Source organism: Leptosomus discolor, chromosome 1, assembly GCF_034619465.1.
Source record: "Leptosomus discolor isolate bLepDis1 chromosome 1, bLepDis1.hap2, whole genome shotgun sequence".
NCBI lineage: Eukaryota > Metazoa > Chordata > Aves > Leptosomiformes > Leptosomidae > Leptosomus > Leptosomus discolor.
In genome coordinates this window covers 205,074,976-205,102,563 of record NC_141391.1, presented here as the reverse complement: position 1 = coordinate 205,102,563, position 27,588 = coordinate 205,074,976, and the positions used below count along the sequence as shown (strand labels likewise).

The 27,588-nt window shown below is 43.9% G+C and overlaps 2 protein-coding genes across 4 annotated transcripts; one reads left to right on the top strand and one right to left on the bottom strand.

The window, feature by feature from the left end:
* Positions 1-792: 792 nt before the first annotated feature.
* PMPCB (peptidase, mitochondrial processing subunit beta) lies at positions 793-9,981 on the top strand. Of its 2 annotated transcripts, none has more exons than XM_086480786.1 (13): positions 793-883; positions 3,003-3,143; positions 3,481-3,567; positions 4,017-4,146; positions 4,540-4,738; positions 5,403-5,482; positions 6,061-6,173; positions 6,828-6,971; positions 7,543-7,703; positions 9,056-9,141; positions 9,215-9,303; positions 9,517-9,592; positions 9,688-9,981. In XM_086480786.1, the coding sequence occupies exons 1-13, from the start codon at positions 794-796 to the stop codon at positions 9,750-9,752; spliced, it is 1,461 nt and encodes a 486-aa protein (XP_086336912.1). In that variant the 5' UTR covers position 793; the 3' UTR covers positions 9,753-9,981. The 2 variants fall into 2 exon arrangements, with proteins under 2 accessions (XP_086336912.1, XP_086336905.1); XM_086480779.1 differs by having other exon boundaries at positions 7,540-7,703.
* DNAJC2 (DnaJ heat shock protein family (Hsp40) member C2) lies at positions 9,914-27,306 on the bottom strand. 2 transcript variants are annotated; one of them, XM_086480762.1, is made up of 17 exons: positions 27,249-27,306; positions 26,304-26,494; positions 25,637-25,712; positions 24,377-24,475; positions 21,424-21,565; positions 20,137-20,217; positions 19,310-19,375; positions 17,452-17,543; positions 17,229-17,350; positions 16,215-16,364; positions 15,837-15,925; positions 15,681-15,750; positions 13,902-14,086; positions 12,541-12,641; positions 11,464-11,571; positions 10,560-10,714; positions 9,914-10,034 (listed from the first exon to the last, which is right to left on the bottom strand). In XM_086480762.1, exons 1-17 carry the CDS (start codon positions 27,304-27,306, stop codon positions 9,960-9,962), a joined length of 1,860 nt encoding a protein of 619 aa, XP_086336888.1. In that variant the 3' UTR covers positions 9,914-9,959. The 2 variants fall into 2 exon arrangements, with proteins under 2 accessions (XP_086336888.1, XP_086336895.1); XM_086480769.1 differs by lacking the exons at positions 15,681-15,750; positions 15,837-15,925; positions 27,249-27,306 and having other exon boundaries at positions 26,304-26,454.
* Between the last annotated feature and the right edge of the window lie 282 nt (positions 27,307-27,588).

The following is a 27,588-nucleotide window of genomic DNA, read 5'->3' as shown; positions in this document are numbered from 1 at the left end:
AGTCCAGTCTTTTATACATTGAATATGCTTCTTAAACCAAGACTCTAGGTTATTCTCACATTTCAGTTGTGGGATTCCCCGTTAGGGTGGGTCTGTCTGCAGGAAATGCAGCGCGCTCAGCTAGCTGTGCCCAAGCGGCCGCTTTCAGCGCCGGGTGGAAACACGTGGCTGAAGGAACCCCAGTGGGCCACGAGCTCTACCCCCACCAGCTACAAACTACCTGAAGAGACACGGGGCTTTGTGGTTAACTGAAACTGGCAATAATGGTTTATTGCGAGGAAAACTGGCTTTCCCGAATCACACTGTTCTGCAGCACAGAAGTAGCAGAGCAGGGCGAGCGAAACCTCGGCCTGTTTTGCAGAGTTCATCGTTAGCCAGCTCTGGAACAGCTCGGGAGCATCCCGCTGAAAACACGAATCACGGGGGAAGCAGCGCTTTTGTGAAGAACACCAGCGTCCCGCAGCTCGGAGCAGGGGCCGGGCCCCGCTCCCGTTGCTGGGCCCATACCGATGAGGCGGGTCGAGGCCCCGCTGCCGATGCTTCCCCACCACGACGTCACCTCCGTCCCGGGGCCGCGGGCAGGGGAAGGCGAGGAGGCCGTTTTAACCGGGGGCCGGGAGGTGACGCCGGGGCTGTGACGGGCCCCGACGCCCTCGGTTGTCTGCAGCCCACGGCGGAGAAGAGGCGAACGCGCCTGCGCCTTCCCTCCGGCCGGGGGGGGGGCGGAGCTGCCTCTGCGCCGGCGCTCCGGCCGCCGGAAGTCCTCCGCAGTCCCACCCACCGGCTCGCCAAGATGGCTGCGTCTACAGCTCGCTTAGCGGCTCGGCGGCTTTTCCTGCCCTGGTCTGCTCGCCTTGCGCGTGCGGCCGGCTCGGGGGACCGGGTAGGCGGCGGAGCGGGGAAGGGGAGGGAGATGCGGAGGAGGCCAGGCGCGGCAGCGGTTCCCTACGGTGGTGCTCAGGCTGCCGCAATGGGGCGGGGGGGTTGGCGGCCGGGAGGCGCGGTGCACGCTGGGAGTGGTAGTCCCGGTGGCGCCCGTGCCGCGGTGCGTCGCGGGAGTTGTGGTCTCTGCCCGGCTGAAGTGGAGGCGGCGGCCGCCCCTCGGCGGGACACGGTTCTCTGCGGGAATCAGACCCGGTGCCGCAGGCCCCAGGATTTGCTCCCTGCGTCCGCTGTTACCCCGTATCGCCCCCGCGGTGCCGAGGCGTTGGGGCTGCCGGGAGCCGGAGCGGTGCAGCGCTGGGGCTGCGGCGCGATGTTTTACAGAGGGGCGGCAGCAGCCTCCGCCGCGGGACGGGGCCTGCCCTGCTCACCCCGGGGGAGCTCGGAGAAAGCTTAAACGTTCCTTCTCGCCCGTGGTTCGATGGAGGCTGCCCGGAGGCCCTGATCCCAGAGCTCTCCCCATCTGTCATTTTCCCCGTCCTCCCAGTTTGAAGCCTTAAGCCTTCCCCTGTAAAAACAGGAGAGGGAGATTTTGCTTTCAAACACAGGTTTTTCCTTCCCGGTGATGCAGACTAGCAGTGAAAATGATCCTTTGCAACAGCCCGGGCTGAGAACTGACTGGCAGGGGAGCAGGTCTGTGGAAGAGGCCTGCGGGTACGGGAGGACAGCAAGCAGCGTGTCTGTCAGCAGAGCAGGCTGGCGGCAGCCTGGGCTCGACAAACAGGAACACAGCCAGTAGGTCTGAGAAAGTGATTAGTTTGCAGTTGTCAGGCTGTCAGTATATGGCAACTGGTTTTGGGCTCCCCTCAGTGTGAGGGGGACGTTAGTGAACTGGAGCGTGCTTGGCACAGATGGTTGCAGGCTGGAGCGTGTGCCCTGTGAGGAGAGGCTGAGGGTCTGGGGCTTGTTCAGCCTAGAGAAGACGCGCCTTTGGTTGGACCTACCAGCAGCCTGCCAGTACCCATGAGGAGGTTGTCAGGAAGACAAAACCAGGTTTTTCACATGGTGGCAGAATGAAAGGCAAAAGGCACAAGTTGAAACAAGAGAGGAGAAACTGGATATATGAAAACCTTTTTTTTCCCATGAGTCAGTCAAGCCGTGGAGCAGGCTGCCCAGAGAGGCTGTGCAATTTCTCACGATCCTGGGAGTTTTTCAATACTCAGCTGCAAAAAGCCCCAAACAAACTGGTCTGACCCCACAACTGATCCTGCTTGGAGCAGGAGATTGGACTAGAGACCTCCTGAGGTCTCTTCAAACTCAAATTGTCCTGTGATCCTAAGATATGCAAGTTTTGAGAGATCTAGCCTGTTGGTATTCCAGGAGGAGAGTGGGTGAGAGGTAGGTTTTGTACTTTCACGTTTAGGGCAGTCATATGGTGAGGGAAGTCTTTGTTTATTTAATACATATAACATTTTTGGAATGGTTTGTTACTTGACATATGCATTTGGGATACATATTTAAACTTCTTGATGTTGAAAAAGTGCAATAAACTCTTCCTTTTTTAACCTCCATCTTCCCTTTTTTTCTACCCCATTCTGATTGAATGTGCTGTAACAGCCAGATGACTGTGTAAAAGGTGGCAATTTCAGTATCTGTCCCTGTTCTGAACAATGGGTGACTGTGATTTGCAGCCCTGGACGCAGGCCCCTGGACTATATCTCACTTCACTTTAGAAAGCAGGTACCCAAAAGAATTCCAGATGTTGAAGGATATATTCAAGGTCCTGCAGGCTTTTGCTGGCAGAACTGGGAAACAAGTGTGGCTCTCGGGGTGTCTGGCTGATGGTAGTAATGCTTTTCTGTCAGACCTTTCGATTGGAGGGAAGCAGATGCAGTCTACTCCAGTTTAGTTATCTTCATGTTTTTCTTCTGAGTCAGGTTAATGCATCCCTGATGTGAAGTAGTGGTGAATAAATTGGTGCTGAATTTTTTATTTTTTAAATGCGTGCTTTAAAAAAGATCCATAAATTTAACATTTTAAGTTCAGGAATACATTTTTCGGAAGAGCATCCTAGGATCTAACTTAACAATCTGAGCGTGACTGATGCTTTTTCCTTACAGTGTGTGCATGTTGGAACAGGCAGACTCAGAGCTTCCAAAGCAGCAACAGAAGTAATCTTAAATGTTCCTGAAACTAGGGTGAGTCCTATGGAAAACGGCTTGCAAGTAGCTTCTGAAGACTCTGGACTTTCAACATGCACAGTAGGTAACTCGTAAAGGGAAGGTTTTTTCGTTAACTGTTCATGTGTGTTCATTTCCTTGTGGAACTAAATTGCATTCTTTCAGTGTTTATTAACAATTGTTCTTGAAACTTAAGCTAGGAAATAGAAGTTTCAAGGCTTTTGTAACTGATCTGTGATTAAATTTTTTGTGAAAATCAACATTTTATTTTTCTTGAAAACCTGCTTTGTTTAAGGAAAAAGCCATTTAAAAACAGGGCTTGAAAATGGAAACGTAGTTCATTCACAAAATCAGCAAAGCTGCATCGTTAGCTGGTAAAATAACTTTTTTTTTTTTTTAACTTCCCCCCCGCGATGAGGTTGGACTTTGGATTGATGCTGGAAGCAGGTATGAAAATGACAAGAACAATGGAACCGCTCATTTCCTTGAGCATATGGCTTTCAAGGTGAGTGTGAGTATTGATGTAGAAGTTTATAATGGGTTCCTAAGTTATATATTTTTAAAGATCAATAAGAACTTTGTCAGAATGGTATAAATAAATTTTCCAAATCCAGGAGAGAAAAAAAAAATAGTGGACAACTTAGACTTTCATTTCCATTAGAAAATGAAGCTGAAGTTCTATCTGTGTAGCAGATACACAACTATAGATTAGTAACACAAGTCTAAACTCACTTTCAACTTCTTGTAGTAGTCTTAGAAGACACACAGTCCCCCTTTTACTGCTTTTTATTTTCATTTGGGAGCATAATTCGATTTATGTCTGACTTTCAGACTTGGAGACATTAGTATGCCAGTTTTCTTTCTCTTGACTTTGACTTTTTCAGACAAGAAGTGGTAATGCTGAGTAGGTGCATTAAAGGGTCTAGTTTGATTTTTCTTATTGTTTCGTTTCAGGGAACAAAAAAGAGATCTCAGTTAGACCTTGAACTAGAGATTGAGAACATGGGAGCTCATCTGAATGCGTATACATCCAGGGAACAAACCGTGTATTATGCAAAGGCTTTTTCAAAAGACTTACCGAGAGGTAACTGCTTTCATTCATCAGAAAAGCAGCAAAGAATGAAATGCTTATTGAGCTCCCAATGAGACAACACAGAATGATGCTTTTGCGGCGTAACAGTCCCTTCTTTCCTGGGTGAAAAGTCTGTTCTTGAACTTCACAGGAATGTGAGAATGCAGGTTTGGAAAGGAAAGTGCCAGCAGGGAAGTTGGTATTTGAAACATTTTTGTCTTTAACTTCCCAAAAGAAAGTAACTGTTGGACTCCCTCTTTCCTGTAGAGCAAGTGTTTTGTCCTCTTGCAAATCATACAGCAAATCTTGGTCCCCTTGGTCTTTGGGGTGGGTTTTACTTTTGGAACTAGAATTTTCTGGTAGTCTGAAACTATGCTTTCCATTTCCATCTCTGTTTTCTATTAGCTGTGGAAATTCTTGCTGACATCATTCAGAACAGTACCCTGGGAGAAGCAGAGATTGAGCGTGAGCGAGGAGTTATACTTCGAGAGATGCAAGAGGTTGAAACCAATTTACAAGAAGTTGTCTTTGATTACCTTCATGCTACAGCCTATCAGAAGACAGCCCTAGGACGGACAATTTTAGGACCCACTGAAAACATCAAGTATGTCCAAATCTGTGGTTGTCTTTAATTGTGATATTGAAAAGTCTCATCTGAAAACGTGGGGAACGGCGTCAGTTTTCATTTTTGCCCTGGAAGGTAGCTGAAACTGTGCTGGATAGAACTACAAGAATTCCCCTATTGCCTTAATTCCCCTGTATGCAGGCATCAAAGGGTATTTGAACTCCAGATGTCTACTGCATGTCTTCATTATTTGCCATATTTTTCTCCTGTTTGTTAAAAACGCATCTGACACAAGATTGGAAAGGCTCCTTTTTCCCACCGGTCAGACGTTCGGCATTATTGTCAATCCAGCTGTCTCTGCCCTGCTCTTTCAGCATGTGTTCATGCCAGTGCAGACCAGGAGACTGCTAAATGGGCTGTTTTCACATTGGCATGAGGTCATTAGTGGATCCTGTCTCCGCCTGACTGAGCTGTAATTCTGACTCCTTCTCAGGAAGCTGGAAGAGCTTTCAAGGGCAGAATGTATCAAGTTCTTATTTCCTTTTTAGGAAGTCACCCTTATGTTAGCTTTCTGCCTCTATGCACAGCTCCGTGCTCCGGCAGAGCTTACAGTTATTTTGAGACTGTATTGTTCTATACCTTTATCTCTTTTACTCTAATAAACTTTACTGACACTTGGTGATGTTTCCTTGACTGTTTCTAGATCCATAAACCGTAATGACTTGGTGGAGTACATAACAACGCATTACAAAGGACCCAGAATGGTCCTGGCTGCTGCTGGAGGTTAGTATGAGGTATTCACCCTGGGTCGTGTGAAACTATGCTTGAAACCGTGGTCTTTAAGTTTCTGGGAACGTCACGATGAATTACCCATTGTTGAGTAGGTCCTCGAAGTTCATTGTTAGCCCTGTGTGTTTTGTGCCTTCGTACCCTTTGAACTTTTGTTCCCTTTTCCCCTCAGTAATATTCCAGAAACATTCTTAAACCAGTAGCTAGAAGTGAATTGGAGGCCATGGTCATTCTTCCATGTGGGCAGGAAAAGAGGGGCCTAGAAGGGGTTCAATGTGAAAAGGGGAGTAGCAAAGAAAGCAGAAAGGAAGAGAAATAACACCGAGGCTTGAAACTGAGAGCAAACAGCTTGATTTAGTGTAGTATTAATAGGTGGCTACTGAAGAGAATTAAGGAGGGGTGAACTTGGTGGTCTTACTCTGTATAAGGAGCGAGGTGTGAGAAATCTGAAAGTGTAGCATTAAAGCAGGGGAGTAATAAATTACTGCTTGGCTGAGTCTTTAAACTGCGCAGCAATTTAAATTAACTGTTACAGAGTAACGTTACAAAGTATGTGAAATATCTTTGTCCAGGGGTGTCTCACGATGAACTGCTTGACCTCGCAAAGTGCCATTTTGGTAACTTGCCATCTGCTCCAGAAGGAGGACTGCCACCCCTGCCACCTTGTAGCTTCACAGGTAGTGAGGTAAGCGGTTAGGTGGCTTTTTGAGCTGGCCCTTACATCCCCTGTGAGCACAACTGACACGTGCTCTCTGCTGAGGGGAGAGAGCTTCTCAGCTGCACACTCAGCAGATTAAAAGTTTTCTTGCCCTGAGTGAGGGCAATGGAGTAGCTGCTTTCCAAAGCAGCCCTTTCCAACTTCTCTTGGACAAGCCTCGCTGCCACCACTTTTTCTACTTCATCAGTTCCTGGAGGAATAACTCCCTTATTCCTGCTGTTACTTTCCTTTTATCCCTGTGCCTACGGTGTTGGAGCACTTCCGCTTGTTGAGAATCACTGATTTGAAGGATATGGCAGAGAACCAAGGCATCTGCGTTCTATTCCCTGGATTTTGGAAAGTCGTTGGCTTTCCTTGCTGCCGTTAGTTGTAAAACGACCTGTAGTGCCCTCTCTGTGTACGTGGCGTTAGGCTTGCTGATGGCAAACCGCTCTGATGTTCCCACAGGGAGGACTAGTTAAGGCCAATGTTAAATGAAACTTCATATGCTTTAATTTTTGGCTCTCTGTGCATGCTTTATACTACGGATGGGATGGAAATGTCTGTCTCCTGATATTTCAACTTCCCGTGTACGTTACCATGTACAGGTGGTGCTGCAGCTGCTTTCCTGTGTTCCCACAGATCCGTATAAGAGATGACAAGATGCCCTTGGCGCACCTTGCGATAGCTGTGGAAGCAGCTGGCTGGTCGCACCCTGATACAATCCCACTCATGGTAGCGAATACTCTGATAGGTAACTGGGATCGTTCCTTTGGAGGAGGCGTGGTGAGTGAACCTGCAAGCACCTTCCTGCTCTTAATGAGGCTGGGGAGATCTCTCTGACTTGGGTACTGCTGATACAGAGCCCTTCAGACCTGTCTGGTGGCATTACTGCTGCTGTATGGCTATTTCTGAAGGTCCTTTTTTGGAGTGGGAGAAGGGAATCCAATTGTGAGTCCAAGAGGATTTGTTGTCCAAGAACTAGGAAAATCTGAGGAAATGGTTCTAAACCACCAAAACAGAGGTGACTTGAGATCTACCAGCCCTCACAGGGAGTAGGATGTTTCATACCTGTATGTCATCAGAACCTACAAGTATAAGTAACCGTCCCTTTCTTGAACCTAAGTAGCTTTATAATTTTGGCTTAAATCTGGGCTATTACTTGGAAACGTGAGATTACGTGCAAGGAAAGAAACTGTTGAGATGAAGAGCTGATAATTAACCTCATAGATTCTGCTGGAGCCTGTGATACTGCTGCATGTTCTGTTATCATGGAAATGAAAACACAACCATGGAGGTGACTAGTAGGCTTCCCAAAAACTTCATAAAATAATATATTTTTCTTTTGCCTCAGCAGAATTTATCCAGTAAACTTGCTCAGATTGCCTGCCATGGTAACCTGTGTCACAGTTTCCAGTCCTTCAATACCTGCTACACTGATACAGGGCTGTGGGGACTCTATGTGGTCTGCGAGCCATCCACTATACAGGACATGGTGCACTTTGTTCAGAAAGAATGGTAAGCTAACAACTGGTTTTCCAAAAAGATTGTTTCCAGTGGAGGAATAATTTTTTTTTTTTTAAAAAAAGCAATCATTTAAAGAGAGTATTTTTGTTTCTCTGCTTAGGCTTGCCTGGAAGAAACAAATGCATCAAGTTCTAAGCTTTGACACTCAATGCAGAGTCCCCACAGCCAGTTTCTGGCACCCTGACTTGGAGTGAATAGCTTAAGGTTTAGGTTTGGTTTTCTTTTCCTGCCCTGGGAGAATAAATAGTAACTGTAGTTAATACAATAGCATTCCTTGTACAAGAAAATATGGCAGTGATTTTTTTTTTTTTTTGACTTGCAAGTGACTGGAGTTATGAAACTGTGTCAAACGTTTTAGAATACTGCTGAGTTGATATACAGTGCCCCTGAACTGCACGTTTCACAACTGAAAGAGTAAATATTCGTGAATGAGAGGAATGAATGTGCGATTACCTACAAACACCATTAGTAGTTGCCCATTCTGTGGTTGCTGTCCCACAGTTGCTATCTGTGGTGGTGGTATATAGAGCTCTAGTGAATACAAAGGGAAATGAAATTATGTGAGGTAGGTGAGCTGTTATATATGGAATTTTGAAACCTGGGATTCTAGGTAATATTCACTCATCTAAGGCCTAAATCTAAATTGAAAAGATGTCCATAGGTGCAACTGTAATGCTTGAACTGCAGATGTGGTTAGAAACAGACACGTGTTATTTAAGAGTGCTGATTTAGAGTGGGTGAAGTTGGTGGGTTTTAATCACATAGATCACTCCTCCTATACTGTTATTCTATGAGGTCTCTGTAAACAACTCGTGGAGAAAAATGGCATCATTTTGGCTGTCCGTTTGCTGCAGCTTAGTGCCAGGGAAGATACGAACCTGTCTGGTGACAAGATGTGTTAAGTACCTCGTGCTTCCCCCGTCCTAGTGACATGTTCCTTACGCAGTGTGGTGAATCATTATCTCAGCAAGAGCCAGGACGTAATGGATTGCCTTCTGGGCTCATTACCTCTAATCGCTTGGCTCCTACTATCATAGCAACCGTTGTTCTCAAGATAGCAAGTATGGACTACACTTAATACTCATTTAATAAAATGAAATACAGCTCTTCTAAGGAGAAAAACTTGCTCTTGGGTATATTGGTTGCTCCCAAACCCCCCTACTCTTATGCTGCTGCTTTGCATCCTAGGGCTTGTTTCCATACCCAGTTCTCTTACCAGCTCTGGCTGTAGAAAAGACGTGCCTGGTAGGTGCACTGATGTATATGCACCTCTTGATCACAGGCAATCTTGTGTGCTGCAGGTGACCATTATTTAACGCCTTTGGGTTTAAACTATTTTTTAGGATAAGACTTTGCACAAGTGTTACGGAAAATGAAGTAGCTCGAGCGAAAAATCTTCTAAAGACAAATATGCTGCTACAACTTGATGGTGAGACTTATGAGAGCTTTTTATTCTTAGTGGAGTTGTATACAGGTAACTGAAGTGTGTCTTCCCCTTTTAGGGTCCACACCAATCTGTGAGGACATTGGAAGACAAATGCTGTGTTACAAGCGCAGAATCCCAATTCCAGAACTTGAGGCAAGAATTGAAGTAAGTGGAGTCACGTTGCAGTGTTTAAATTAGGCCCTTAAGAAATTTAATTGCTACAGGAGGTAACAAATAAGAAGTTAGACTGCTTCCAACTGAAAAAATTTTCAACTGGTTTGTTGCCTCTTCCACTGGATTATACAGAATTAAGATCCCTGGCTCTTAATACTTCTTTAGATGGGACTGGTAACAAAGATGTCTCTTTACCCCTTTTAGGCCATTGATGCCCAGACTATTAGAGAAGTTTGCACAAAGTACATCTGTGATAAGCATCCTGCCGTTGCTGCCGTGGGTATGTTGTATACGTTTCCCTACCCTGCCATAACCTCTCCCCACCAATCGCTATCAGTTTAGCGTGTGTCATGGCCCCCTTTCTTTAACTTCCAGGTCCAATTGAACAACTTCCAGAGTATAACAAAATCTGCAGTGGCATGTATTGGCTTCGTGAGTAGTGACTAACAAGAACTCTCAGTATGTTTGAGCTGTTAAAAAACAAAACCAACTGCACCCCTGTTTAAAGCTTTTGAGTTGGAGAAATGCTTTTGAGAAGATTAAAACTCAAGAACCAGCCAGTCCTGTGTATCTTTATAATTAAGGAAGGAATGAAAACATGTACAATATTTGCATTTTTATTATAAAACAAAGATTGTCAGTAAGAGTCATTTCTTGACTTTAGTAGCATTCATCACTTGTTCTTGAGCAGCTTTCTTCGCCTTGACCATTTCAACGAGTTCCTGGAAAGTCGGAAAAAGAAAGATACTTAGCTAAATGTGGAACTAATTAACAACGCCATGGTTCTGAACACTACATATATTCAGCCTGAAACACTCTAGCTCTCAACATAGTGAGGAATCTTGACAGTTTAATACCTTAAAACAGTTTCTCTTAAACAAATAAATTAAAGGAAGGTCAATGCTCATCTACTTCCCCTGTAGCAGGAACTTTACCTGCAAGAGGCTTGGGATATGACTTTACCATCTACAAGAGCTTGCTGTCAAACTGTAAGAGATTTCACAAGACAGACTTCCCAGCTTCCTGAGCCACTACTTTCACTGAGGAAAACTTTGTCCTTACTGCTCTTTCGGGGTTGAGTTACCAAGAAAAAAAAACTAAAAAAAAGTTTCTCCATAAGGCTCCATCTTGTGCTAGCTTGCTGTTGTCAGATACTGTCTCTGGTAGGGAAAGCAAGAGTAAAAGCAAAGGATTGTAAAATGAGACCTGGACTAATTACAGTCCTAGAAGGAGCTGAGGTGCCTTACCTTGTATCGTTTCATGCAGTCTTTTTTTGACCGGCCTGGAACAGCTGCTGCTATTTTCTCCCATCTTTCAGGAGTATTTACTGGGTAAGTCTTCAATGCTTGTTCTAAAAGCTTTTGTTCTTCTGTAGTCCAAGGGGATGAATCTAAAGGTGATCCTGTTTTTAAATGCAAAAATGACAGCAAGAAAGAAAAATTAATAAGGAGTCTATGAGATAAGCCTAAGAAAATATTGTAAAATCTTTTATAGTTGATTTAAAATCCATGCAGTCTTGTGATAAAACTAGTCTGACCTAAGGGCTACCCACTACTAAAAACCTGAACTTAAAAAAACAAAACAAACCCAAAAAACCAGCCCTGAAACTGACTGGACAAGTGGCCCTTGCGATCTTTAAATAAAGCACAGAGATGTTGGAAGGTAACATTTTTTGTTGTCAGCTGGGTGGCAGATCACTGCAGCTGCCCTGGGAAGGCCCATTGTTAGGGCAGCCATGTAGCTTTTTGTTTGGGTTTTGTTAAGGAGCACATCGTAAGGACACAGCCTTCTGCAAAGTTTGATGGGAGATGTTTGGGGTTTAAACAGGAGACTGTAGGATGATGCTGTAGCTCAAGTGCATCCCCTCAGGCCTACCCTTATCTGAACGTGTAGCACCCTCTGAGGAACAGATAATCTCAGCATCAGACTTGTTGCTTCACCAGGAAGCATTTCAAACTGTCACTATTTAGTTAACTGTGGTTTGTACCAGAAACCCTCAAATCCAGTAATAGAGCCTGGCTCACTTTCTTACTTGCTACACAAGTTTGTCAGTAAGTTTGTTTGTAAGCAAGTCTTGCGTTCTGGATTACTTTCTTACTAAGAGGCACAGGGGAGACAACTCTGCAAGAAGGTCTCTCTTTTCACCTTTACCTTCAAATCGTTCCGAGGGGGCAGCACTGTCCATCTGCGGCACCACACCATGCTCTTTTTTAAATTTGTCAAATGCTTTCTTGTTTATGTCATCTTTTTGATGAGGGTCTATGAGCAACAGACATCAAATAGAATAATTATTGCAACAAAATTAAAGCTGGATGTAATAATAAAAGCACTATGGAGCAGATTATTGTAAACTAATAATCACATAATCCAAAAACCTAATTCCTACTTCTTTTAAAATGGTAAGGAGGTTGGTAGATTTAAAAAAAAAAGTCTTTCAGGGTCCAATAAACTTTACCCAAAGTATCAGGCTCCCCAACCCCTATCCTGCTTTATACTGCTCAGATGAATGCTTTCTCCATATAAGATTAAGCCTGAATCTGTAACTTCACTGAGATCAAAAGGGATTATTCTCTGAAGTAATGGCTGCGGCCCAAAACCTGCGTATTACCCAGTGTACCAGTGTGTCAGAGGGGCAGTCAGGAACACTGGGAAACCTGGGTCCTCCTTATAAAAGTATCAGAATAGAGAAACTTATGGAAAATCAAAACATTCCAAAAACCAAACTTTAAGAATTTACTGAAGAGCCTCCTCTCAGTATCCCAGCTCTCTAGGCTCCACTTACCACAAGAGGGTATAAGCCACATTAATTCAGGTGTCTGAGTCTGTTGCTGAATCCCATTCATCTTTTTAAAGTATCTCTATAGCTTCATCAGTTTCATTTTTCTAGATGCCTTCCTTTGTAGAGAGCTTTTTCAGAGGTCAGTTTGTCACTCTCTGAGTGTAGAGGAGCCTAGGCAATGCATGTGGCCTAGACATCTGTGCATCAAGTTAGATTAAAAGAATCCCTGAGATTCACTCATAAGATGGTGACTTACAAGATAGCTACTAGGCTGAAAATACTGAGTCACATAAACGAAACACTCCTCTAAATCTTCCATCTGAACTACGTTTCTTTTGGGGATATACAGAGGATTTTCTCATCATAGAAACACAATGCCATTCAAAGAAAATCAAGCTGTAGAGAAGCATGCAGACCATCTTATTACAAAAATAAGGTAATACAGATACCAAGCTTTTGGAGGCTCTTTGCTTTATTGATGACATCTTTTGCTGTTCGTTTTATTCCAGTAGTTGAGTGCAAGTTCATATAATTGGCAATAACTTCCCACCTAAAGCAAGAACAGAAAGGGTAAACCAACATATTACATAATAGCTTATCGTCATACAAGCTACTTTCAAGTTCCATACACATTTATATCAACTCCTAAGTAAGTTTAATCATACTTAAATACATATAAATTGTCAGGGTAGCTATCCTGGAAAGCTTTCGGTCACTAAATGCAGATGTTTCCCTTAAGAATTCACCCAGCTTAGGAGAGCTTCATATCTTCTGATACAGAAGGACGATGGTGTAAGTGAAAACCACAAAACTCGTCTCAGTTGTTGCTTCCCTGAAGTCCCTAAGCACCGCTGACACTAAATACTGCAGGCTGCACTGAAAGGGCTGAGAAGTCATGAACCCTGTTTCCACTGCCCCTGAAAAGAATACCTGAACATCAGATATGAGGGGCTACAACAGGGGAGACCTGGAACAGCCCTAGCCCCCAAATTATTCCTAGTGCATTCTTAGGAAATGGAGGGGAATATTTGCACCTGATCAGACAGGAGGATCGTGTCTAGGCCTGTGTTCTCAATGAGTACTCTCGCCTGCTGAGCTGCAGTGCAGAAACAGTTACTGCTATAATCTCCATAAAGAGTAGGACAGCTTGGTTTTTTTAAAAGTCAGCATCCAAATCTTGTAATGGAGGCTTCAGATCTGTGAACCCTAAGTGGAAGAAGGCATTTCACTCCTGGGAAAGACCAGGATTTAAGGCATGCTCCTGTACTTGATGCTTAGTAGTAAGCTGATTGCCAGTGCTGCTTTCTGCGAAGCCCAGCCTTTCCCTTTTCCCCTGGCTCTCCCTTAAGGAGAGCTGAGGCACCTCTCTCTTATCTCTGGCTGTTTCCCTCCTACCGTGTAGAGGAGAAACCAGGCTCACGTTCACCGTGGAGCTAGCGGAGGTATTGCACACGTGTATTCCGACCCAGCTGCGTCATGGCCACTGTTCTGGTTTTGTGCTCTGCCTCAGTGACTGGAGCCTATCCCACAGCAAGCCTGGGCAAACACACACCTCAGCACAATCTCGCTGATGGACTGAGGCCCAAGTTTGGGGGGAAACAAGATACAGGGCCAGAGCTAACCCCAGTGACACGCAGAGCATGGTACTAAGAGAAGACAAACCACAGGCTGCGCAACAGTCAAGGAAAAGGAGGAAGTTTATGGAGTCTTTATATTGACATCATACTTGGGAAGGTCTGAAAGTAAGTGGTATTACACTTGTTACTTAAAAATTGTTAGTAGGGCTTTTAACACCAAACCTGAGAGGTACCTTGAGTTAGTCCCTGCTGGGAAGAGGTTCACAGCTTTAATTAACAACTGTAAATCATCTTCTGGCCAATTTTTGCTTCCTCCTCCACCACCAGTGGTTGACTTTTCTGAACTTTTTGTTGCTTGGCGCATACGAGCTTCTGCCTCTTCTTTCTCTCGCCTTATCTGTTCATTTATTTCTTCTATCTGAAGGATTGTAAACAAGCATTATTTTTACATTTTACAGTGACACAAACCCCTCTCCCTGGGATTGCTTTGAGCCTTGAATTTTGCTTAGTTTGTTTTGTACATTATGCACAGGGAAATGGAGGCGCTTATCCGCTCCAGTATTATTTCCCTCCATCGTGTGCGTAAATTTGGCCATCCCAGATTAGGAGGTACAGCAGGAATCCACCACAAGTTCACTGGGAAATTAAATGAACACTCCCAGGATTAAGGCAAAGTTTCCGAGTCTAGCATGAATGTCCAGGCTAACATCTGACCTACAGGGACAGATCCACAAAAGTATCGAGGACTTAAAAGTGACTAGTGAGGGTGGTTAAACATTCATGTCGAATAAACTAATTCCCACATCTTCCAACCTAACTGCTACCTAAGCCTGGTCATGACAGAAACTCTCAGTTACTATGTCTGTACTAAGTTAGCATTAACTGCAACAGCCCAGATTTTAGTTACTAAGTGCTTACTCAGGGCTAGATGGCCAAGTGTAGTTTGTTAGGAAGCAATTCAGCAGAACTTCAGTTACCCATCACACATCTTTGTGACTGTAATCACACCTTGAGACTGTGGTGTGATGTATCTTTAACGTATCTGCTTCTGAGTATGCCCAGTCCAGTCTTGGCAATATTAAAAAAAGCTATGCACTTAGGCCTGTTGGCAGGATGCTCAAAGTAGGCTTCTTGCTGTCTGTCTCATAATAAAATCTTTCTGGCAAAAGGAAAATTACCCAATAGGTAATTTTTATTAATGCAGAAGTGGAACAGTTTTAACAGAGACAGAAAGGTGACTGTCCGTGTTTGGAACTCTCTCTTGGAGATGGGGAGACTGGATTCAGTCCCCTGTAGAACAAGAGGGTTTTGAGCCTTACGTTATCTGATGAGTAAACCTGACCCTGGGATGGGGACAGATCATCCTCCCCACCAGGAAAGAAAGTTCACAGCTGTGAATCCAAAGTGGATGAGAGAGAGAAAGCACCTGATTCTTTCTGCAAGATCTGGGTTCAGCCTTATTAGTTCAAATGGCTTTTCCCTGCTGGCAAATTTAGGCAGATCCTAGCTGAGTTTTGTAAATCCTAATCACAAGGGGCTTTTCCCATACTTCGGTATCCATCCCACTGGCCCTTCCAGTGCCTACAGCCTGCAGCACTTTGGTGGATCTAGCCCCAGGTCACAGATCCTAGACTAGGATTGTTCTTGCGTAACAGAATAGGTTAAGTCTGCCCTCCTTCCCCTCTGGGTAACTGCTACCCATTGTTGGGCAAAATCAAATTCCTCTACTGTTTCTGTATACTGTACAAGTGGTAGGTTTTGTGTCCTTTACTAAGTAAAAATGCATATTCCCCCCCCCCCCCTCAGCTGACCCTGGTTATTTCACCAGCCATGAACTGCACTATGTAAAATGGAGCAGAGATCAAGTCTGCCTGGGGACCCTGAACCTCAGGGCTTTGTGTTTAAGGGGCAAGAATCCACAGCAGCTATGTTGTATCTTACTTCAAGTCAGTCATGTAGATTTCACAAATCAAATTACTCTGTTATTTTGATTTGACACTCGGCATAATTACCTGTTTTACTACAGCCGCCTTTCCTCCTTCCCTTGTTGTAGATGTAAGTGCTTCATTCAAGCATTGCAGACTAAAAATAAATTATTAAGTTACAACGGATAACTAGTAGAAAGATGGGCATCAAAACGAGCAGAAATCAGCAGCAGGAAGGCTTACCTTGCTAGCTCAAGACGATCACAAAGCTTTTCCACCTCCTCCATCATTTTAACACAATCTGCCTCATTATCAGAAAAGTAATTCCAGTTCTGGAAGCAGAAATACATGTTCTACAAAGTTCTTGAACTTTATTGTCCTGTTCCTTCAGATAAAGGCTTAACACACAGCATTCTTCAGCCGCTGCTGTGTTTGGACCTATTTGGTCAGCTTTATTCATAACTCAAGACCGTATGTGTTTCAGTATTTCGCTTTTTAGTAAACCCACTTTCCGTACCCACCTCCAGCCATAAGAACAAGCAAGCACATGATAGGGCCTGATCTAAGCAAACATAGTAATTTCACTGATGTAACCTGTATGTCACTATAATATTTAAATACCTTGCAAGTCGTTCTCAGTTTTTGCCTTTCTTTCTTGATTGCTTTTTTCTGTATCTCTTTTTCCTTTTTTGCTACCAATGCTTGTTGCCTAACTTCTTCTTCCTCCTTTTCTTTTGCTAACCGTGCTGCTTCTAATTCTGCTTGTCGCTGCTGCAATCAAAAGGGGAAAAAAAAAAAATTAAAAAAAAAAATCAAAACCCCCTCGAAGTCCCACTGTTACAGGGTCATGCAGTCGTTCAATACTGAAATGTGCTGTTTCTGGCTTTGGTGGGTTTTTTTGGTTTGTTTTTTATTATTAATACATCAATACTTTAATGTTTGGTTTTCCAAGAGTTTTGAGGGAGGTGATGAAACGTACACCAGTTGGCGTTAATTCAGATACTCACTATGAGGACCCCTAGTTTATAAATCCTGACTTACTTGACAATGGAGAGACAAAACTGTATGGAATTTCCTATGCCTGCCCCAAGTAAAAGCTTGGACATGTGCAGTGGTCCAACATTTCTCCAGCATCATTATTAACATAAAATCTCGCAGTGCTCCAGTATTGTCTTTTAAGTCACTTTTTAGCACCTTACAGTCCTCTTTCATTGCTGGGACTGTGTTCAGAGCCATCTTTCCCACACTGTTAGTCGTAATCAAGGATGTTATGTGTTTCATACCCATCAGCCATTGACAGACCACAGGCACAAGGCAAGCAGCTGTATCCTTTTTATGAGAAAGGAAAGCAGGGCACAGAACTTAACAACAGCCTCTAAACCAGAGGAAGTGTATGCAACAACAGAACTCAGCTTTAGAACATTTTTTCTTTCAGATCCGTGCTCCTTGTTTTCATCTCGTTCTCACAAGGCTGTCAGTCTTGCACTGCCTGTGGCACAGGGATTTAAGACAACACATCTTTAAACCCCAGCATAATTCTAACAGTAGCTTTCTGACACATCTAGAAGCTGAAGCTGTGGATCAGGGGTGAATGAACCAGGGTTTCTTTCAACCCAAATAAAGTAGTTAACTTACTTTTTCTTTTGCCTCCTGTTCTTTTCGTTTTGCTTCTACCTTTGCTTTCTTCTCTGCTTCTTTCTTTGCCTTTTCTTCCTCCTTAAATTTCTTTATCCTGGGATCACAGCTGTATGCATTGTCTGGCGGAAGAAAGGATGCATCATGTAGAAAAGAAAAACGGGAGATTTCCACTGTTAGTTAACAAATCTCTCTTTAAAAGCCCAGCAGATTGTATGCTCACCCACAAGTGTCCTAATTCTGTTCATTTCTTCTTTTTTTCTCAATGCTCTGGCAGCTCTGTTCTGCTTTTCTATCCACCTCCTTTCATCTCGACTAAAAAGGGAAAGCACAGTTAGCACTAATACCCTACGGTGTCACTGTTAGAAATTCATCAACAATTTTTTTTTTTTTTTAAAGTTTCCCCACACAGATGCTCTTCTCTGAATGCTTCAAAAACAGACTTCAAAAAGTGAAGTTCCAGGCCCCAAGCTCATGTCAAAAATGCTAAGTATTTACACAATTACATAAACCTGACAAAACAAGCTGCTTATCTGTCATTGCAAGGAATGGGATCATGGACTTTGTTTTCGAAATGCAATCCTCTTGTTGACCTAACATTAAACTCAAGCAAAACAACTGAAATGCTGGTATTCAGTTTAATTAAAGAGCAGCAATATAATCAATTATCTCCATTTTGCAGAATACAGGTCATGTCAAGTAAACCCATCTGCACAGCAGGAACACTTCCTATGAAGTACCCTGACACTCTGGTAAAATCATGCCGGATTGACTCCAGGAGAGTACAGCTCAGGTGAAATAGATTAAAAATTGTCTGACTAAATAATCTGAAAATACTGGTCAGTGCTGTCAAGAAAGGGGCAAGTTTTTAGTGGCAGTCTATATCCTCATCCACACAACCAAATACAGAACCGTATACCTCAGAACAAAGAAAACAATCCCCATAACAGAGTTGGAGACTACTATGAGTAGACTGAAGGTTTAAAGCATGAGCAGCATCACTCTTCGCAAGAAGGAATAACAAGAATCACGACCATCTGAACAGAAGCCGAAATGCAGTTCTCTCCCTGAAGTACAGCGTGCTATGTACCATTTGTCTCAACACTTTTTAAAAAGGACCCTAATGACAGGAATAAGCACAAAAAAAGAGCTATGCAAATAATTCAGGAGCCTTCCAATGAGAAGCCTAGGGATTAATCAGCGTAATTTATCAAAAATACAAGTGATACGGAACTGATTACAGTGCCTTTGCAGAACCTTCACAGGAGAGAGAACATCGGGTCCAGAGAGGTTCAAAAAATTCAACAGCAGGAAAAGGCATAAGAGAAGAGGAAAGAATGCCCAGCTACAGCCTAAATATGGCAGGTTTTAGCCACAAAGCAAGCTAACCACTGACTCTAACTACAAAATTGATTTCTATTCAAACTTGGAGGAAGAGGTTCATACAATGCCCGTTATGGTTATCAAGGATGACTAAGTGAAATGTTGCGTCCTGTGAAACACGTGCTACACTCAGCGATTCAGTGCTGTAACTTGAACATTCTGTGTTTATAGCTGTAGGAAGGATAAAAATAGAATGTATTTTCCAACGGCAACATGGTCTGAGTAATTCAGCAACTATCAACTACATCAACAAATACACTTTTTTTTTTTTTATTAACATCAAGCCACCAGAACTAATCTCTAAATTCTAGAAAGTATCATTTGTCTCAGCACAGTTTAACAGAAAGTTGGAAAGAGAGGTGATACCTGTTACTCATCCACTCTGTTCTGGCTCCAGGTTCAACCTGTGTTTGGAACTTGCTGGAACTGCAAGTCTGAACTTAAGTGAACACACATTTCAAAGCACCTCAGAAACACCTCTGTGTTGCAAGCAAGAACGATTTCAATTACACAAGAAAGACAAAGAGAAGCCCACAGTCAGTCCAGTTCAAGTCCACGACTGACTACGAAGCTAGGAGAGTGGAATTCAGTCTTAGTTCGGCCGCCTTTCTTCCTATGACTTACAGTCTGATAAAGTTGGAAAAAAATCTCACTGTAACAATCTCTGTCTCCTGTCAAATTTCTTTTTACTTACATACCATTCTGCTTTTTCTTTTTCCTCTTCATCTAAATAGGAAAACTCTCTCCAGGAATCAAAATTATACCTAAAGTAAATAAAAGTAAAAAGACGAATGAAGAAAAAAAAAAACAACCAAAACAACCAAACAGCAAAACTATTACAAATAATATACCTTTTTTACCATTAGGTTTTTGTAGGCAATTGTACTGTTATTTACAGTTTATAATGCATAATTTACAATTATACTGCACCTACAATGATTCCACTGTGTTCAAGTCAAAATGCAAGATGCTATTGAAAGCAGTGATTTACATCTGTCTGTACTGCAGGACAGTGTAGTTCAGGACAGGATCAGTCTCACCAACTCTAAGTGTTGCCTAAACCCCCATTACAGGCAGTGGAGATAGAGTGCAGTCTGTAGAGTTGAGAGAGAAATACATTTAGTTTTTATATAAGCATCTGTATTTAGCAGGTATGTCAAGCCATAAACTTTACTGGCTTTGTTGGACGAGACAGACCTCCCTCAACCAGGGGAGCTTAAATACCTAGCAGACACCTCCACTGAAAACACAAGTTAGGCAGGACAGACCCCACTTCCAGTCTGGGGGTCAACTCGGTTCATTGCCATTGTGGTCAGAGAACTGTCAGAAGCTCCTGAATTTACCACATTAGCTGGGAGGAAGCCAGCTGTTTGTGGAAGGCACTACACAGCTGTGGGGCAATTTTGTGACATTACTAGGCCAGAAGAGACCACAGCCAATAACCTACACACAGAAGTGTCTGCAAGCCCTTTATATCGTGCATCTTGAATACTGTGACTAGAAACTGAGGTATCGGCTGACTTACCAAAACGAATAGAATGCATCTACCTCTTCAAACGATGAGTTCGTGTCCCCAAGTTTAGGAACGTTTTTCTTATTTGACCACCTGAAAATAAATGGATGTATTCAAGAAATAATATATCTAATCTTACTTCATAACATGGCATGTGTTAAGTACATAATCAAAATACCAAATCAGAGGCTCCCTCCCACCAACACAGAGGGGCACCAGCAAAAAGGAAGAAAACAGGAGAGTTCCTTGTAAACATCCTCCAGATTGGGTCTTTTTTGGGGAGCTCCCCCAGAAAAGCAAACTCCTCCTGCCCGAGTTTGGTGTGCCTACAAGGAGGCCTGATGGAGCACAAGCCATCTTTGTAGATACTCAGTTCTCCACACACATTCTCCTGGTAGAGAAGCTTACAGAAAGTGGACAAAAGGTGCTCTGTGAGTAACTCGGTTCTGTGGCAGGCTACAGGAAGTTTCCCATGTATTCTAATGGAGTACGAGGGAATAATGGTGCTCTGCCTCCATTCCATTTTTTCCTCTAAAAGAGGGAAATCTTCCACAGAGTCTAGAATTTGTTATTGCATGATGTAGCATCCATTTCCAAGCAGAGAAGGGAACAACCCATCTGACAACCACAGATCCAGGTCTGAATCTCTGGAATACTTGATGAAAGATTCAATAAAACTACTTTAAATCACCCACAGATTGTTCAGAATGTGTTGTGAAGTGTCTCACGCAATATAACACTGTTTGTCATACAGGTAAAAGGTGAAATAGACTTCTGTTGTGACAGCCTTAATACAAAGTTAATTGGCAAGCACAAATCAAACACAGGAAAAAAAGTCACACACCTTAAGAGAGAACCACCAAATATTGATAGTTACACTTATCTTCTCTTTTAACCAGCTAAATTGTGAACATAACTACTGACTTCTGTTAACGTCTCACCCTCATAAGGAAACCATAAGAAAGGAATTTTTAGTTAGTAGCATACACACACTTGGTATAGTAAATAATTTTAAGATGAAACAATTGTGTTGTACAAAAAGGACAGCAAGTAAGATGGAGCTGAGAACAGACTTTTTTTTTTTTTACTCTCATGGGTCAAACATGTCACCGGTGTGTCAGTTCAAATTATTTTAAAATTAAATAATAGAAAATGCACTATTTTACTTGCATTACATTTCTAGCAAATTAATGCATCTCCCAGCATCCGTTAAAATCACAGCTGTTACAAACACAATACCAGAAGAGTTTGCAAATGCTGCTTCTCCAGCAGCAGCAGAGGCAATCTGACACAGCTTACCTGGCATTTCTTTCAAAAACTGGTGAAAAAACTTCAAAGAAATTTTCTTTTGCTTCACTTTTGGAAGGTACAGAGTTATCAAAAGTAGGATCTATGCTGTTAAATGCTCGTCGTTTCACAGGATCAGATAATATTTCATAAGCTGAAAAAAAGTTACCAGACATAAAACATAAGACTAAATTGGGTCTTCCCCACAAGGTGGGAATGTTACAAAAAAAGGTTCTAAATGTTTAAAAAGGTGCTCTCAGATCCGTGTTTCATCTATCATTCTGTACGGCTTGGTATTTCGTTATTTTAGTGACACTAAATAGCATTGCTGTCAATTGCTGTTTACGGAGAAGGAAAGTGTTCATGAAAAACAACACATATAACCGTTAAAATGTAACAAACCAGAGCATATTTAAAATAATCTAGTAGCAGTAAATTCAGTTCAGGCACTGGGAGTTTGGGCATGACATCTTCAGGCTTTTATCCTACACCAGATCCTTGCAGACAAACTGACAAAACAGACTTATTAAGACAGACATGGAGTAAAAGCAGTCCCTGAGTTAATAAGATGTCAGAACTGGCAAGAACAGGAGACATTCATTAGAATTTTTGCAGCTCACGATGACGTTGTACTGAGACTTCGTGGTGGTGTTTAACTGGGCAGGCAGCTAAACACCACGGAGCTGTTTGCTCACTCCCCCCGGTGGGATGGGGGACAGAACTGGAAAAAAGCCAAAGCTCGTGGGCTGAGATAAAGACAGTTTAATAGGACAGAGAAGGAAGGGAAAATAATGATAATGACACAAGAATATATAAAAGAAGCGATGCACAATGCAACTGCTCACCAACCACTGACCGGTGCCCAGCCAGTCCTCGAGCAGCAGGCTGCCACCCCTCAGCCAGCTCCCCCCAGTTTTACTGCTCAGCATGACATCATATGGTATGGAATATCCCTTTGGCCAGTTTGGGTGAGCTGTCCTGGCTGTGTCCCCTCCCAGCTTCTTGTGCACCACCAGCCTCCTCGCTGGCAGGGCAGTGTGAGAAGCTGAAAAGTCCTTGACCGAGCGTAAGCACTGCTCAGCAACAACCACAACGTCAGAGTGTTACCAACATCATTCTCACCCTAAATCCAAAGCACAGCACTGTACCAGCTACTTGGAAGACAATTAACTCTATCCCAGCCAAAACCAGGACACCTGGAAGGAGTATAAAACACCACATAGCTACTAGCCAAAATAAGCACACACTCCCAGTTTTCCTGTTCTTAAGAGTCCTGCAGCTGGGGAGCATCACATCACTGAATCTTATAACCTGGAAATCACACACTGTAGCTTCAGTAAACTCTTGTTTTTTTTCTCAAGAAAGTGGAATTTGTCTGTCACTTCTACAATACCCACTATTTTTCAGTAAGAGTGAAAAGTCATTAAAGGAATCAAATTCATGCTGTGATCATTCATGGGCTTCTCTGACTGCATCCCTAGAGAGAGAACACTGCACTGTGAAGGTCAGATCTAGAAGGCGATAAGCTGGAGGAGACCTTGGTGCTCTGTGGTTCTGTAAACTGATCTCACTGCACATGCTAATGGAGAGAGGATGGAATATGAGGGACCACCAAGGAACTGCTGTCTGCCAGTCCTCCCTTCCCCTCTGGAAGGGCCCTCCCTCTGCCAATACTCTAAATCACCCCAATTAGCCTCTACACTGCAAGCTCAGAGCTTCAATAACCCCCACACCGTTTTCTGGTTGCAAGAAATTCTGTGCACATCTGTTGGTTCCTCTTCCACTTAAGAGACGCCCCTTCGTTACAGATCCCCAATTCTACTCCCACATAATCAGTTCGCCCCGGGCTCTACTTCCCACTCATTCCTTTGTGAGACCCAGCTCTGAATCCCACCTACGTACTCCTGCCTTTACAAGTTTCTCTTCTCCATTCCATTACCACTTGCTCCTGCTCTGGACCCCTTCCCTACCACTGCATTTTCTTCCTCCAAGGTGCTGCCTGGAAGCTTTAGCCTTCTGCCACGCCACTTTGTGCTTTCCTTTCTGTTTATTCTTAAACTTAGACTGTAAGCAGCAAAGGGGAAACCTATTTTGTTCCTTGCATGTAAAACACAGAGCATATTCCTGAATTCAGGTGCAGGCTGTTCTTACCATAACTATCTGCCAGTTTCTGACAGGATTGCAACTATGGGAAAAAAAAAAAAGTTTCCTTTGGCAACTTTTTTCCTTTTGACAACTCTAAAGGAGGATGAAAACATCATTAACTTCTCCATCATATATCTAATGTTTTAACTACTATTGTAAAAGACACTCAGAAGAAGAAAGTTTAGAACACACCAATTCCAAGATTTCCCCCCTCCTTATTGAGTAAAAAAAAAAAAATTGTCTAAAATAAACAAAAAAGCCAAACTCCAACACATTTCTGGAAGTGTCATACACTGAGAATACTCCCTATGCTCTGGAATTGGCCAGCAGTGGTGTTCTAGGTCACTACAGGCAAGAAGGGAAATGTTATCCAATTGAGTTCACTTGGTCATCAGGGGCAAAAAAGAGCTGATGAAGAAACTGATACCCTACATCAGATCAACAGATGCTCTGCTGGCAGAGAAGTGCATTAGAATTCAGATTTTCCAATTGCTGTTGGTGTCAGGGGAATTCCTTTAGAGCACGCCAGTTTATCCCAGGTGTGTGGCTGCTTCGAGTGGTTCGTCTTTGCATACGCTGGTACAAGTGTGCCACCAAGTGGCACGGCACACAAACGGCTATCACTTGCATTCCCATGCGGCTTCCACCCAGAGGGAAGTTATATTAGTGTGACCTCGATTTATTGAGGCAGTTTTCTAAAACAGAAAAGAGCTTCTCTGGCTTTTTAGTAACTGACAGCCCTTTAAAAGCCTAATAAAACACTACAAATACTCTCCCAATCTACCTGGGACGTATCTAATGAAAGAGGTCGATTGCTTACCTTTAGTTATGCATGTAAAATAATCATTATCACCTTCTCCTATCTGTTCCCCTGCAGCTTTTCGCTTGTCTGGATGATGTTTCAAAACCATGGATTTATCTAGCAAATAGATACATTACATTTAGAAACACTTCATCAACAACAGTTTATTTCTCACAAACTACCAAGTAATGCAATAATTCAATTGACTTTTCTCTAACTAGATACTTTAATTTCATCTTTGCTGGGACACAAAATAACGACAAGTCAGAAACTCTATTCCACCTCCATCAGCTGAAGAAGTACTGATTTTCTGGGACCTATATGATGCATAGCAAAGTGCTTCAGGAACTGTAAGCATACAGTTAGCTTCAAAAAGCATAATGCAGTTTCAGGACCTTAATTGTGCAAGACTGTACAATTCCCTGTGCAATCATACTGAAAAAAACAAAGAAAAATAATTAATGTAATTGCAGTTGTTATTTCTAATGAAAAGCAAAGTAGTTCAGACACAACAAAAATTGCATTCTATCCCTTTACTCAAGTTCGGAACACAAGGCAAGATGAAATTTAGCAAGGAGACTCAGCGATGGGCCTGCGAAGACTGCTGCGCTTACCCAAAAGGAAACTTAACCGCACAAGACTCTGTTTTCAACAGCTTCATAATATCCCAGAGACCCAGCCACAGGAAGAGTTTTCTGTTTTACAGTTTTCACAAGGTAAAATGACCAAAGAAGAGCAAAACTGAGCTTCTCAGCGGCCTAAGTAACTTTTAGTTACTCAAATATCTGTGAATTCGAGAGCTATTGCTCCATTCCCATGCAAAGCTGTGTAGGCAGAACGGTAACAGCACCATACCTCTTCAACACTTGCTGGCATTAACACGGCAGCTAACCATTGTGAGGGGGCTTCCAGGTACCAGCCTACTGAAATACACAGGGCAGGGCTTGTTGTGTTTCTCTGCCCTTCGCTGAGCCTGGCTGCAGACTCAAAAATGCAGAAATGTACAGGTACCGTCCCAAGGCTGTTGACCAAAAACCACAGGCAAGAAAGCGGAGAGGTGAACTCGGTGAAATTTTTTTAATTCCCTAGCTTTAGGCCTGTGGATTTTGGAGCTGTGAGGAGAGTTTAGAAGGCTGGTAAGCAACACAAGTCAAAGAGCGGGCATTTTTAGGCCTGTGAAAGAGTAAAAAGCTTGTCCATGACACGTCTATATTTTCACACAGAAAACAGCTGTGTACATCTGAAAGACAGGTATGCTCATGCAGCAAAGGTACTTACGAGCTGCTTTGATTTGTTTCTGAGTAGCCCTGTATCGTATGTTTCCCAGCCCAAGAACTGCATAATGGTCTTGATTCTGAGGGGAAAAAAATAAATAAAATGAACACTAATGGACACCGATAAATGCAACCTAAAAAGCCACACCACCACATATGCTGAAAACCAGTTCTCCTCCCCATCTTCTAAAAGCAAGAGGCAGAATTCTTTCCTCTCTCAATAAATATTAGAAAAAAGAACAAAAGTCATAATAATTGAAAAAACAAGTATCAATAAATTAAGCCACTGTTACAGAAATCCAAGCAGCTTAATTTAAGTTGGCTTAAAGCTCTGAAACCCAGAATGTTCAATTACTGGAAAACTGAATCGCTGTCTTTAGTATGAAGAGTGCTAACACAATTCCAGAGTAAGGGAGGCGGTAACAGGGAGAACAGACACCTTTACCGCTCACAGGCAGTAAAATGAAAAACAACAGGTCAAGACTAAGACCTTATCCTGATGTGCACCTGAGTTTGCCCTCATCAACCACTTATGGATAGAAAACAAAACCCAATTCAAATGGGGGTGGAAGGGGAGGAGGAAGGGGATTTTAGCAGCTGGGAATGGCAGATAACTTTGACAGGACATTTCCAGCAAAAATAAGGAACACTAATCTATATCAACTGAATACCTTCCAGTCCTTTGGATCAAGGGTTTTCAACATAGGAAATTCTTCAAGCTGCAATTCTTCATCCCCTGATTCTTCAGAAAGTTCCTTCTCATCTTCTAGCTCCTGGAAAGAGGCAGAAACATTTATGTTTCTCCTCTTAATAAATGCTTCAAACCATCTTCCCACAGGTTCCACTTGACAGAGTACTGATGCTATAAGCAAAAACATAAAAGCAACTTCACCTTCTGTGGCTTACTTTTTTTTTTTTTTCCCCTTTTTCCAGTGAAACACCATCAAAGCCCATACAAGTACTGCATCACACAAGGCTACACACTGCCAAATCATCTAGTTTGCTCTAAACCCACCAGACTGCTGCAAAGACTGCAGGAACCAGAACACACGTCTATTGGATGGGATCTCCAAACACTTCACCATGTTCCCAGACCTTGAAAGGCGCTTTCAAGTTAAAGGAACGCACACGTTAAACGATATCGAGTATCTTCCTCGCTTTGGTAACAGAGGAGATAACGGCGGCTGAAATACTAAATTTGGATAGCTCGTCCCTGCGTTCCCGCTCCCCTTCACAGGCCACTCCCTCTGGCAGCGAAGCCAGACTTGTTGCTCACAGCCGGACTTGAAACGAGCACCGCGGCAGATGCAACACGTGAGGAGGACAGAAATAAAGCCAAATAAACAGCAAAGTCCTTCAGAAACATCAGACTTTTCAACTCCAACGCCTCAGCAGGTGCTCGCGGGGGTGGGTTTTTCCCCTGGAACGCTCAGGCCAGGGGAGGCCCCGGTCCTGACGGCTGCGGCACAGGGGTGCCCTGCGCCCCGGCGGGCGGGCGGGCGGGGGATCCCGCAGCAACGCCCCGGTCCCCTCCCCGACGTGCCGCCTCCGCCGGCCGCGGCTCGGCACCACCGCCGCTCCCGCCCCCCGCCCGAGGAAGGGCCGGCGGTACCTACCGGCCGACAGCGCCCTGGTGACGGCCGTGGCCTGCCCCTCCTGCGCCCCCCGCAGCATGGCGGCAGGCAGCGGGCCGCAGCGAGCCTCGGGCCTGGGCGCCGGGCCCCGCTCGCCTCGCCTCGCCGGTTGCCAGGAGCCGGCGCATGGAGGCGCCCGGCGAGCGCTTCCGGGGCGGCGGCGGCGTGCGGCGGGATAAGCGGCCCGGCGGGGCCCGGCCCTCCCGCCGTCCCCCGCGCCCCGCCGCCTCCTCCACGCCGCCCCTCCGCAGCGGGGCCGGCATCCGCGGTGAGGCCCGGCGGCAGCCCGGGCCCGGGCCCGCGGCTCGGGGCGCTGCGCGTT